The sequence below is a fragment of the Trematomus bernacchii genome, unplaced genomic scaffold (genome assembly GCF_902827165.1).
Source record: "Trematomus bernacchii unplaced genomic scaffold, fTreBer1.1, whole genome shotgun sequence".
NCBI lineage: Eukaryota > Metazoa > Chordata > Actinopteri > Perciformes > Nototheniidae > Trematomus > Trematomus bernacchii.
In genome coordinates this window covers 943,197-957,727 of record NW_022987869.1, presented here as the reverse complement: position 1 = coordinate 957,727, position 14,531 = coordinate 943,197, and the positions used below count along the sequence as shown (strand labels likewise).

Below are 14,531 nucleotides of genomic sequence, written 5' to 3'. Positions count from 1 at the left end.
AGTATAATTACTGGATCTGATATAAAGATAGGATTAGATAAAGGTTTTGGCCATATCGTCCACCTATTCAGTACTACTAAATCAGGATCACAGCATAGATAAACAGAAAAACGCTGGATCCCACACTTCCTATCATGAGTAGATATGTTTCAGAAGTAGCAACGGGGGCTAATATTACTGAAATTGAGGTTGAATTTGAAGATTTTCTGTGATGAAGTGGCAGAAGTGTCTAGTAGTAACTACCACAGGTCATAGCCAACAGTCTACATTGAGTTGGGAGCACTTACCAACAACACTAAGTAAATACCCTGTGAAGCCCTGAATATGATAAACATATTATTATTATTATTATTAATTGAACTGAATTTAGTCTAATATTCCTCACTCCTGACAGGTGTGCTGAGGGAAGAGGGAATCCTTATTTTCGAAGACTAACTGTTTAAATTAGGGCTGTCAGTCGATTAAAATATTTAATCGCGATTTTTTATCTGTTCTAAATGTACCTTAGAGGGATATTTTTCAAGTTTTTAATACTCTTATCAACATACGAGTGGACAAATATGCTTTATATGTTTGTTTATTATCATTTGAACAATGACAAATATTCTCATGAATATTAAACACAACAACCTCTGAACATTACAAATATTCACCTCAATTCAACCTGGAACCTCTCTCATACAATACAAAGAGTGTGTGTGTGTGTGTGTGTGTGTGTGTGTGTGTGTGTGTGTGTGTGTGTGTGTGTGTGTGTGTGTGTGTGTGTGTGAGAGAGAGTGTGAGAGAGAGAGTGTGAGTGAATGAATGTGGAGACACTGTGATGGATCGTTGGAGCTATGTGCAGCTCAAGGCATATATGCTCGAACGGGAGCTGCCTGGACGCTGCAATCATGTTGCGCGCACTATCCGTGCTGACTTTTCGTACAATGTCCCACTGTCTGGCTACCTTCATAAAGTCAAGTGCTCGGCGCAGTTGTCGGCGAAATGTCGCTCCTCTGTTTTCATTGAAACACTCTTTTTAGGGTGCAGCTATATGTTTTATTTATTTCAAAGTGGGTCAATTTGAATTGTATTTCTTTTCCTTCAAATGTGCCGTGTGTGGAAACATTTAAATATTACCATTTTTTTTTATTTTAACCTCTTTTCCTTTCTCTTTCTTGATCCTCCTTAGCAACGGTCATTACAGTCCTTGACAGCGGTCTGTACTACTGGATCAACAACGTGTCACATGTTCTGATTTTACCAATCAGACCTTTATTTAGCCTCCGTATTGTTTTTGGGCCGAAGATATTTTTTGATTCTTAAGTGGGCCCTAAGTTGAAAAAGGTTGGCAACCGCTTCACTAGACTATCTTTCTAGGCAGGCTGAAGATCAAAAATACATCAAGACGCTCAAGCTTTTCTCCCTCCACAATTATCATTTTATGTTTATGTATCAGATTACGTGTTTCTCAGTCACTTTTACACCAACAACAACATAAAACAACTGTGGCTTACAATGGAGAGGCACAGTAGGAAGGTGGCTCTGTTAGGCACTGCAGTTCACATCCTCTTCTGGAGATCTGCATTGACATCAGTGAGTTAGTCAGAACATTAAGTTAAAGGGGACCTATCATGCAAAATGCACTTTTGTACGTCTTTTATACATGAATATGTGTCCCCGGTGTTCCAGGGAACTCACCAAGTGTCAGAAAACACAACCCTCTCTATTTTCCTCCATACCCAAATCTCTAAAAAAGGGGCTGCAACGGATCTGATAAAAACTGATCCAGATTTGAACACTTTCCTGACGTCAGGACAGTGGCGCTACGGCTATTGGGCCAACTCCACCAATCAGGAGGAGACAACCACGGCATTGCCGTTCGAAAGCGCTGGAGACGTTGTAGTACATATGCCAGGCCTCTAGATGGTGCTGTTGCTCACAGAATCAACCCTTGCTAAAACAGATCTAAAAAATGTCAAATTGAGCAAAATGAGGCATGGCTAAAATGCATGATCTGTTTGGTATTTTGAAAAAAAAAAAGTATAAATATGCCTTATATAGGTATGGTCCTACACTATATTATTCAAATATAGCATGATAGGTCCACTTTAATATGCCTGTTTTCACCCAAAACCTCTGCCCCACTTCAGCCTCTTTCAAGACCTAAAACACTGCCTTGAAACCTGATTCATCAGCAGCATACAGAAACTGCAGGCCTGGGAAAGATGACACCATCTATTTATAGCTATAACTATTGATCTTTGATTAACCACTGACCTCTGCCCGGGTGTATGCTGGGATAGACTTTTAGCTTCCTGCCTGCATGGATTCAATATGAGGATTTGAAAATGCATCGATTGATGGATGCCTTTTTGCCTTTTATAATAACTTCAGTTTAAATTGTAGTGAAATCTGTAAAAAATGAATTTTAGTGTCCGGAATCATGCTATTTTTGCCTTATTACTTTTATTGTGTTTAAGCAGGGTAGAAACAAGATACTCTTATTGACCACATTAATGTGCACTTATGAAAAGCAAAAAAGTGAATTCTAGTATTCTAATAACATTCACATCCTGGACGCAGGTGTTATTTTCTAACTTTAATGTACTTAAAGATTGCACTGTATTGCGGTATTATCTATGCAAATAGAAGTATCGGATCAGAACTAAAACATTTCAAACTGGCTAAGGTTCTTGAAAGCCTAGTGAGTGAGCAGGTAAAGGAGTTTTTATGTAAAAATGACATCCTATGTAAACATCGGTCAGGCTTCAGAAAGCAACATAGCACCATCACTGCGACAATGAAAGTGGTGAATGCGATTGCTAATATCTTAGACAAAAAGCAGAGTTGTGCAGCTCTGCTTACTGATCTTTCCAAAGCGTTCGATACCGTCGATCATCATATCTTGAAGCAGAGGCTGGCCAGTGTTGGCATATCCAGCCATGCAGTGGGGTGGTTTGTGAACTACCTCTCTGATCGGTCCCAATGTGTTCAGTTTGATGAGCTCACTTCTGAGTGGTTAAACATTACTAAAGGTTCTGTTTTAGGTCCACTTTTATTCTCCATCTACATCAATAGTTTAGGTCAAAATGTGGATGAAGCAACTTTACATTTTTATGCGGACGATACCGTGATGTATTTTGCAGGTCCCTCCATTAAGGAGGCTGTTGTTAAATTACAGGCTGTTTTTAATATTATACAGACTCAGCTCTCTGAGCTTAAGCTTCTTTTAAATGTGGATAAAACCAAGGCAATGCTATTTTCAAAAGCCAAAAAGACACCGGAGACCACTTTGGATATTATTACTGCGCAAGGAAAAGTACTTGAAGTGGTTACCTGTTATAAATACCTTGGTATCTGGCTTGATGATTGTCTCTCTTTTAAACTTCAGGTCAATAATCTGCTTAGAAAGCTGAAGGTGAAGCTAGGTTTCTTTTTCAGAAACAAGTCCTGTTTCTCGCTTGAGGCCAGGAAAAGGCTCTGTGACCTTTTTACCTGTGCTGGACTATGGGGATCTGATATATATGAATGCACCTGCCCATGACCTGAACAAGTTAGATGCCGCCTATCACAGTGCGCTGAGATTTGTTACTAATTTTAAAGCACTTACTCATCAGTGTACCCTGTATTAGGGGTCGACCTGGCCGATTATCGGGGCCGATATTCCGCATTTGACAGATTATCGGTATCGGCCTTTTTTTAAATCAAATTGCCGATAAAACTTTGGCTCTGATGCGGCCGTTTCTCTGGCTGCAGTCACCACTCTGTGTACACGAGCAATGTCCCGCCCACAGCGCTATCTGATAGGCTATTACTGAAGTGTCAATCAACACTGAAGATTTTCCAGGCGGGAGCCAGACAGAGAGGCGGGACCTTCTCAGATTACAGGCAGGTGCGAAAGAACGCAGACACAGACACAGGCTGGTGCCCCACGAGGACGAAAATGGGTTGTATCCGCATATTTCTCTTGCGTATAGCCCTTTTTGCCACACGAGGTCGTAACTAAACGATAGAAACGGACCCCGCAAACGATAACGGGTCCAAAGGTGGATAGATCTGGGAACGGAGCGCTCTGGGGGGGGTCATACGGCTCTGTGTGATCGCCTCTATACGATCATTTTGTGATAATGATGATGCAATAGCCCTGCCTCCCCCACCTCTGCTGCTCACCCCCGCGAAAGTAAACTGCACACTGAATTCAGATTATTTATCTTTCTCTCGATATGGACATAAACGCGAGTGAAGTCTAATCTGACAGGACGGAGACACGCAGCTCCTCCCGCTGTGATGCAGCGGGAGCAAAACACACACTTCAAGTCAGATCATCACCCTTAGCTATTTTAATTAGCCTACCTCTCAAACTACCTAAACTAGTTATAAATGTTTATTTTTTTACTGTCAGCCAGGTCACTCATTACTGGATCAGCTGCTGCATGAGACAGACACTGACAGAAGAGAGGAAAAAGAGAGGACAGGCTCCGTGTATTTTATTATTATATATAGTCGTTATCCATTTGTTTTACAGCTTAATAAATAACAAAGAAGACCTTTGACCGGCACTTTTATAATTTTGTCCGGAAGATTTAAACTTTTACACACGTTGACCGGCGAAAAACTCTGCCCGGTTCCCTTGGCCCCCACCGCGGAGAATAAACAGAAGGGCAACCATGCTTCTTCGCTGCTTTTGTGGAGGAAGTTACAGCGCCACGTACAGGCTCGGCATATGTACTGCAGCTTTTTCCAGCGGTTGGAGCTAAACGGAGCTGTCTTGTGTGAACAGACACTATCCGGTGTATATTGCGTGTGGACGGAAGCTTTTTTGCGATTGCGTTAATCCTATGCGTTTTGCCGTATGCGTTCCCGTGGGGCAAGCACCAGAGGCAAGCAGCAGCGCTGAGCGGCAGAGCCATACATGTGTTTCGAAGGTAAGTCAGTTGAAAGCCGAAGTTCAATAAACATCCCAATCCCCTATGCTGAAGTTGCAAAAACACCACGATCTTATGATCCAATTCTATCAGTTTCCCAGTTACACAGGGACGGGGGAAGTCAGTCAGAGTTGGGGGTGCGTGCAGCGTCTCGCAGCGGAGTAACCGTGGTGCGGGGGGGGGCTGCGAGTGGAGCCTCGCAGTTTTTCAGGTTGATATGTGAAGCTCATTAGCTAGCCAACATGTATCTAGCAAATGTTTAGCAAAATATTAGAAGTGAGGCTACTAGACTAACGTTAGGTCTACTGTAATAGCCTCACTTTTAATATTTTGCAAAACATTAGCTTGCACTAGTGTTTTGCAGTTGCTAGCAGCTTATTGGGATTTGATGCTAGATAGACAGGCATTGTTTTGATATAATAAATTAAGCATTATTGTTAGTTAAGCATGTCAGCATGCAGCCCCACTGTTAACTCTCTGTCTCTCTCTAACTCATTGCAGATGGCTGCACTAAAGAAAAGGGCACAGAGAGGAAACCAGTTGTAAGATGTTTAAAAGTTCATTAAACATAATATATGCTTAAATGCATTTCAAAGAAGTTGTGTTGGAGTTTGTGTTATTCTACATGTTGACACCAAGATTTTCTGATTTTACTGCAAATGTATATCGGTTCCAAATATCGGTTATCGGTCTCCTTGATTACTAATAATCGGTATCGGTATCGGCCTTGAAAAAGCCATATCGGTCGATCCCTACCCTGTAGGGCTGTGCGATTATGGCAAAAATCATAATCACGATTACTTTGGTCAATAATTGATATCACGATTATTAAATACGATTATTCATTGACTTTGAAAACATCCATTTATTGAACTTTAAAACAAATACAAATAATAATTTGAACAGTATCTTTTAACTGTTGATTACCCTGAACGTATAATTCAACTGAAAAACTTTAAATAAATAATATCGAAATAATAAATACCAATAAACAAGATCAACAAATATTTTGGAGCGCACTTCCACAAGCTACTAAACATATATAAATATGATAAATACAAATAAATTAGACCAAAATAAATTAGATCAAATATGTTGCAGTTTCACAACCTAGCAAAGCAAAATAATTGTTTTATTCGATTATGTTGTTTTCGTAATTGTGGCAGGCCAAAATCGTAATTGCGATTAAAATACGATTAATTGCACAGCCCTACTACCCTGTATGCCAGGGCAAGTCTGCCTTCACTCACTGTACGGAGGCTCAGTCATTGGTACATGTTCATCTACAAAGCCATGCTGGGTAAACTCCCATCTTACATCTGCTCTCTGATCACACAGAGAGTTGCAGGTAGCTATTGCCTGAGATCACATGATGTGGTTTTGTTACATGTGCCGAGTGCAAGGACTGACTTAGGTAAGAAAGCTTTTATGTGCGCAGCTCCTCTTGCTTGGAACAGTCTTCAAAAAGATTTGAAACTGAGCAAATTGGTTACACTGCCTGTTTTCAAAGCTCGGATAGGTGCAATGATACTTGGTACTGTTGGTACTTGCCAATGTCGCTAGGTATGTAAATGTAACCCTGTAAATATGATGTCCTTTATTGTTTTCCGTTTCATGTTGTAACCTACTTGCTGCCATGTTGGGCAGGTCTCCCTTGAAAAAGAGATCGATGATCTCACCACCTGGTTAAATAAAGGTTTGAATGAAAAACAAACAAGGAAAAGAAAAACCACCAACTTCCTTAACTTCTTTGATACTTGAATTGTAACCAGCACAACATAACTATACACTGATCTGTTCTGTATATGCACAGCATTAACTTTCCTCACACTACACACAGAGCAACACGTTTGTAAGTAGGTAGAAAGAAGTGTTTGTATCAGATCAGATTAATGTTTTTCAGGATCATGTCACCGTCAAAACATTACCAGTGATGTCACCACAGCATAACAAATAAAGGGGTTCCATTTAATGAAAGCATGTATCTTTATTTAACTTGACTGCAACATAACGTTACACACGAAAGTCCAAAGTGCGTCACAGAAGAGACACCAGTACTTCCCCTGCATGTTAACAAATCTCCCCCGGACCCTGACTTAATGAGCTTTTATCCTGAAATGACACCGATACCAACGGTTTCCTTTTCAGTTAACCACGTCGAGCATCAGTCACTTCCCCCTGGCTGAAGCTGAGCAAGCCTTTCCAGCGTTCCACTTCCCCGTTTGCACTTATTCAAAGGGAGTGTAAGGCTAACAGCCCCAACACAAGCTCTGCAACATCATGGAAGTATAAACACAATTGTCCGTCTCTGGTAACACAATTACTTAATGTTGTAAAATCCAAAATAGATTAGTCCCAAAAAAATGGTTTGATAGTTGATTACTTTTTTCTTGCAAAATTTGGCAGAAAAACAGTTCACTCAAATATGGGGATTCTATTATTTAAAAGCACAGCACGTAGTCCGACAATAAAAGCTAGTGTAGGTCATTCATTTCTAAAAGTGCATTTCATTTGTTTCATTCCTTCTGGTATTTGGTGGTGGATGATTTATGCGTACATGCAGATTGGGATGAGAGCTGATCCCTTTATCTCTGGTAACAACACGTTCATATATTTCATTTCTGCTTGTGTGTTTGGGTTGCAGTTTTTGCTACTTCCAAGAGCCTTTGCTCTTTGTGGGGAGGGACGGGGTGCAGGTAAGGCGAAGAGGAGAAGCCCAATCCGTCAGCCACGCTGAGGCATCATGTTTAGTTTAGCTCAAGCCAATATGACAGAAGTAAAGTCTTTATTTCAAGTAGGAATTATATTTGAAGTGAAAGAAAACCTTTATTTAAAAAGGTCAATAAATGAATGATGGTTACAAAGTTGTGTTAAATAGTTGTGATCTTAACATTGAGCATAATAAAAGGCATGATTATGTTTGCCACACAAGCAGCCCTAGCATTTCGTCTATAAACCCTGATGGAGATAACTGCGTGTTTGATGACACCGTTTCCACACCAACATACAAATCTTTATGATGACTCAATATGTTTTCACCAACAGATTTCCTGCTTGCAGCTGACTCAAAGTACATTTCCAGAAATAAATCAAAGTAAATATGAATGTGCCTGATAAATATAGACATGCATCTACTAACATCACCAAGACGAGCGACATTATGATAAGTAATGAATGATACCAACCAACCCATGCCAGGGCCAAGGCGACCAATGTCTGTCAACTCTGATATCTGTAGTCAGGAACACAAGTGGACCAACAACCATGTTACACTGCAAAGGTTTTTCAAGTTTATAGTCAGAGAGACAGGATTAAAGTGGAGGAAGTACGGTCAGTGGGCTCCCTGTCATCACCTATTCTTGAGTTTTAACAGATGTATCTAGCATTTAGTTATCATTCAGATATTACATGTCTGAGGGTGAAAAACTGCATATTTTCTGCTGTGAGATTGGCCATGTTGACATTTAAAAAGAGTGATCACAGAGAAAGTCAAACACAAAAAAAGGTTGTTGAGTATAGCCACAAAGCTTCTGTTACAACACACACACACACACACACACACACACACACACACACACACACACACACACACACACACACACACACACACACACACACACACACACACACACACACACACACACACACACACACACACACACACACACACACACACACACACACACACACACACACACACACACACACACACACACACACACACACACACACACACACACACACACACACACACACACACACACACACACACACACACACACACACACACACACACACACACACACACACACACACACACACACAGTGTAAAACACTAAAAGGAATACACCTCTAAACTATATCAGAAATGTGGATACTAAGGAAATGTAAACTGCACCAGGACATTTGGTCAATATGCAACTGTTAAATGAGCCTCTTAATGTCAGATTGGAAAGTTGGCCCTGACTTTGATGTTATAGGAAAAACTTCAGAGTCTAGTATGTTTTGTAAAGGTTAGCCCTTTGTTCTGCAGCACACAGAACTGCACAGAATCACACAGAATCATGAGCATTGCCACTCAAATGTTACATCATCATTAATATTCTCTGCTCTCGTGTTTTAGTGCCGGGCTAAACACCGCAGACACAGAGTGCAGCAGGTGAAGATGAAGCGTGTCCGTTCTGGTTACAAACAGGCTATGAATTGAGTGGCACACAAGCATTATGCCAATGTGATGAATGGTTCATGTGGATTATGATAAGAAACTGGTAAATATGTAAAGAAACTTTAAACAATGTTGCAGTTCACAGAGCAGTAATGTAATGTACAGGCTGAGGTACAAAATCAACAGATTCCATAGCAGAATAATTCACATGTCAAACATCACAACTGATCTAAACTGAGACACACAACTTTAGGCAGGTGGGTGTACTTGGACATTTTTTGTTGCTCTGACTTAATTTAGCAGCAGCTCTAGTGACTGTCTGTGATTTCCCTCCACCGTTATTCGGGCTAATACCAAAAGTCAACTGTCCCATGATGCAACATGTGTGAATTGTTGTGGGTAAATACTCACAGGAATTAAAGGACACCTTCATTGGCTCATCATGAAGTCTGTAAGCAGACAACACAGGACACTGCAAAGTGTTGATGGAGAGTTGTAGCAAGGCTACATGTCTAGTGTTTCTGGAACTTTTGGACCCACCTGTCAATCTGCACCTGTAACACCATGGTCACAAAGGTTCCACTTTTCATAAACTCAACCAGAAGAGGTCGATATAAACTGAAACCAGACTTCATAAAAAAGTGCTTCCATTTCAGCAATCTGACTACTTGCAAACAGTAACACATATTGAGAAATATTGTAAGATGATGCATGGTTCATAACGTACATTTCAGAATGATAAAAGGTGATGTTTCATGTATTAATGAGTAAACTTTCAGATAATGTTCCTTGGTTCAGGAATGACAGGGCTACCCACAGATAACGAAAGGCAGGTTTACAGTAAACAGAAACATTCTCCTAATGATTTAGTGTCAGGTTCTTCAAACACGACAAAGATGTGTTTCGGTTGAAACAGCAACCATGTGGAAAACACAAGGATAATGTCAAACCATTGTTTGAGACTTAACACTATGAAACAGACAATATTCATTTATGGGAGCTCTAAATAAACACTAACCACCTGAACGCATCCCTTCCCCGGTCACAGCAGCAGAATAACATGGGCGTTTCTTGGTCTCTGGAGCAGCTAACCACGCTAGCACCGTGGAACAGAGAGAGCCCTCCATCGCTCACTGAGGCTACATGGCTACCAGCTTCCCACTCTATACTCTTTACACCCTACATTAGGCCATGCAGAGGTCAAAACAAGCTAGCGTCAACATATCAAATATAATGGGTGCCCATTGCAGCCTTACCTTTTATAACATTACTAAACACCGTGGCTCTGAACTCTTCTTTGGCCTTCTGATCGAAGTCCTGCCCGTGGATAATGCGCATCTGCTTCAGGAAAGTAGACTTGCCGCTCTCGCCTGCCCCAAGTAATAAAATCTTGACTAACCTTTTTACATAAGTCTTATCTCGATGAATACACTTATCTATCTCTTTAGACTTCCGCAATTGTTCTGCCTCCCCGCTTGTGAGGACACAGTTGGGAAAACATACAGATAAAAGGGAGCGGGACGGCAGGAAGTCCGCCATCTTTGAGACAACTTCATCGATACCGACAGCGAGGAGGGCTGCGCGAGCCAGTCGACTGCTGCGTTCAAGGGGCGTAGGAATCCACTTTAACGTAACTCTCACACCAAACTTTCACCAGTGAACCCATCGAAATCCAATGCGCTAATACTGTACTGCAGCTAAACTAATTTCAAGTTTCATAAGTAATGTTAATCTTGGGGAAAACGTTGAGTGGAAAATGGGCGATGTTTTAAAACAAAAGACACGAACACATACTTGTATCCTACCTCTTCTTGACATTTTGATGGGGTTTCTGCATGAGGGTCTACAAGTAATACGTATAGCAAATCACAAATTTACAAAAACGATGTAGGTTCAAATCAGCATCTACTTGTATGTCTCATGCATGTTTACAAGCTCAGCCTGCAATTATACAAGCGTTGTTCATCTGCCAAAAAAATGAAATTGTTCTCAATATTTTTGAACGCTGCAAAAGTGATAGATACAGTTGACAGTACGTGAACGCGCCCATGCTTCAATGTTTGGGCGGGTCGCACAGATTGTAGGGGAGCCATCAGCATTATTCTGACTCAGTTACACAGATATCCCAAAGCACATTCTGCACCAGTTTTTACCGTATAGCCTAGAGGGAAATTAAATATATGTAAGTGGTCAGTGATAAGATAATAATTCGGATATGGCATCTTATGATTTCATGACAGACTAACCTCTAATACTAGAATAAGATATTATCTGGCCATAGGTTTACTATGTGGTGTTGGTATTTGAATAGTAAAATCCATTCAAATAACAGCAGACCACTAGAGGCACTGTTACTTTACGGCTTCTTGGCAGTTGTCCGGTTATAATCCATGGCAAATTTGAATAAATAAAAACAAAACTAGTCAACATGTGTCTTACTTTAAACTTCAAAGTATGACACATGTTTACATGCCAGCTCAGACACACATGGAAATGCCATAATTACATGGACAGAATACAAAAGCATTGCCGGGAGAAATACAACCATTCTTGGAGTATAGGAGATGAAGATAAAAAAGAAGTAACCGAAAATAAAAAGTACATTTAACACTTTGTCTGAGATTTTACTTTTGACAGCTACCTAAAACATTTCCCAACGTGGCCATGATGAGTCAAACACTTCCAAAATTAAGGGACATGGAGATTTTAGATGTTGAATGAAGTAAACACGATCCCTTAGTGTGTGAAGAATGCAAAGTACACCAGCAAAGGCACTCAAAACGACATTTTAGAATGCTTAGTAGAAATGGTAAGAGAGGATATTATAAAAGAGGTTAAAGGTCCCATGTCATGGCCATTTCTAATGATCATAATTCAATTTTTGAGGTCTACTAGAATAGATTTAAATTGTGCAATTTTCCAAAATCACATTGGTTTCTCATACAGCATCTCTGTATAGTATGTGTATTCACCAGGGGCCTCATTTATAAACGGTGTGTACGCTCAAAATATGGCGTACGCCAGTTTCTACGCAATGTTTGCGATTTATAAAAAACAAACTTGACGGGAAAATGTGTGGTCCTCCACGCAAACTCTGACCCATGCGTACGCACTAAGCACAAAAACGGGAGAGAAGAATGGAATAATACCATAAATAAAATGTTACCTCTCATTTATCATATATGAAGAATTAATTTTCACAAATTGATTAAAGCCAATCTTAAAATGATTTAACAACCGCCTGTTTGAGACTCCTCAGTGCACACAAAAACATAACTTGGAGAAATAAATAAATACGGAAATGTTATAGATCACCCCTCGATTATGTTCTCTTGTTAAGAAATGTATTCTCATAAATGATGCGATAAGCAGAAGGACAGAATTACTTTAAACTGACGCCGTTTTGCATTTCTATAGGTTGTATAGATACGAGCATGGTTTTATATACTATCATGTTTAATCATGTGTTATGCCGTTCGCCAATAGCCTACTTGATAAGTCGCTCGTAAAACACAGGAGATATGGAAACTAAGAACACCATATGTGGTAAATTGTACAGCTAATATAACACAACACATTAGTTGTATTTCCTTTAACTGGTGGATTATGGATATATTGTTGCTGATCGACAGCTGGAACACAAACCACCAAATACAAAAAAATAATTCAGATCCAGTCGTCATGACTCCACTCCGGAGGGATTCCCCGATCATTTCTTACAGTTTCTCATCAAGGGGGTGTCTCATGTCCCCGGTACAAACACACTGCCTGAGGAAGGTTAGGCTATGTGTATTTTCTTTGTCATTAACCTTTTTCTGACCACTTATTTATTTATGTTGGTGACGATCCGACCTCCATGCTGCTACTCTGGTTCAAACTGCATCCACCAAACAATATGATTTATCTCGACCTCCCCAAAATAACCAAAATCTGACACGGTGTGAGATGTCTTTTTTAGCTGTTCTGTCGTCATTTCCTGCAATCTTCTTCATGCAGTCAGTCAAAATGAATGAATGAATGGGCGTTTATTTGACTATTTATAGGCAAATATGGGCGTGACGTGAAGCCCGCAAAAGCTGCGCCGCATTTCGAGTTGATTGTGATTTATAAAGGGAAACCGGCGTAGGATGTGTCGTACGCAGTCTTTTATGAATCGGAAAGTGTCGGTGCGTATTTATTTGCTTTGTCCTACGTAAGCAACCTTCCCACGCCAATCCTACGCAAGGCTTTATAAATGAGGCCCCAGGTATTCGCTCTCTGTCCTAAACGGCTTGTTGGAGCTCCTGCCCCCCCCTCCCTGTGAGCCCAGTGTGCTCTGATTGGTCGGGACGTTGCGAGGCTCGCTGCTGCGAGGAGTGGACAGGCTTCCGGGTCGGCGATACAGTGAGACAAAGGCTACTTCTCAGGTCGATTAAATGGAATCCTTGCGTCCCTCACTTGCGTCGTTTCCCTGCGTTTAGTCCCTCCCACCAGGGAAGCATGGAGAGACGCAAGGAAACCACGAGAAGCAGGGAAATTAGTTTTAAGAGCAATAGAGTGGAGAAGTCCCTCCCCTTCCGGTGGACCTCCATGGGACCTTATTTCGGAAAAAATATGTATAGAGTGGCGAAGTCACGCCCATCTACTTCCTGTCCATGGGACCTTATTTCGGAAAAATTATGTATTGAAGTCAATGGAGAGAGAAAACTTATCTTTCGATCCCGTTTGAATTGTGCCATGAATTACACATATGATGTTTGTCAATCTTAAAAAATCATTTCCATGTCAAAAAAGTCACAGTTTGTCGTAAAACTGTTGAAATATAAGACTATGAAAAATACGCAACTAGAAAGACTACAAATCCCAGAGTCGCGTAAGTGATGTCACTCATAACTGATGTCACAATTGTTTTCCTCCACTAGAATAGAGATAGCTAAGATAAGATAACTTTAACAAGATGCCTGTGTGCTTAGTACCAGGTTGTTATCATACCAGCAATTGGTCTTGCTCGTTCTTTTGCTTTCCGTCTGATGAAAGGACCAGGAGTGGCTGGATCAAGTTAGCTACCTAGCTAGTAGCAAGCACGTTAGTTAGCATTACAGCCGGCTTAGCCTTGTCATTTTTATTAGCCTTAACATAAAGTAACATTAAGTAACCCAAAATGTTAAACAGTAAGAGTAGTAGTCATATTTCGTGAACCCTTTGAAGAGTACTGTCACACCGGTGTGATCATTCTATAATACACCATTTAAGCCCGGGGGAGAAATGCTAACGCTAACGCTACATTAGCTTCAGCGATCTTTTCTACTTCATGCTATCTGCACAAATGGTTGACATTAAACATTAAAAAGATCAGGCAGTTCAGAGAGAATCAAAGGAAGGCAGGCAGGCAGGCAGCTTTGCATGACATTCTTCTGGACGTGTTTCATTGTGGTGATAGTGAGGGTAGTCAATCACTTTTTTGACAAGACAGTAGTGAC

The 14,531-nt window shown here is 40.6% G+C and overlaps 1 protein-coding gene across 1 annotated transcript in view; it reads right to left on the bottom strand.

The window, feature by feature from the left end:
- Positions 1-10,611, bottom strand: part of gna13b (guanine nucleotide binding protein (G protein), alpha 13b) — a 30,629-nt gene extending 20,018 nt beyond the window's left edge. Inside the window, exon 1 of the mRNA XM_034113624.1 lies at positions 10,329-10,611. Coding sequence (XP_033969515.1) covers positions 10,329-10,611 — 283 coding nt within the window. The remainder of the gene's footprint in view (positions 1-10,328) is intronic.
- Positions 10,612-14,531: the final 3,920 nt, after the last annotated feature.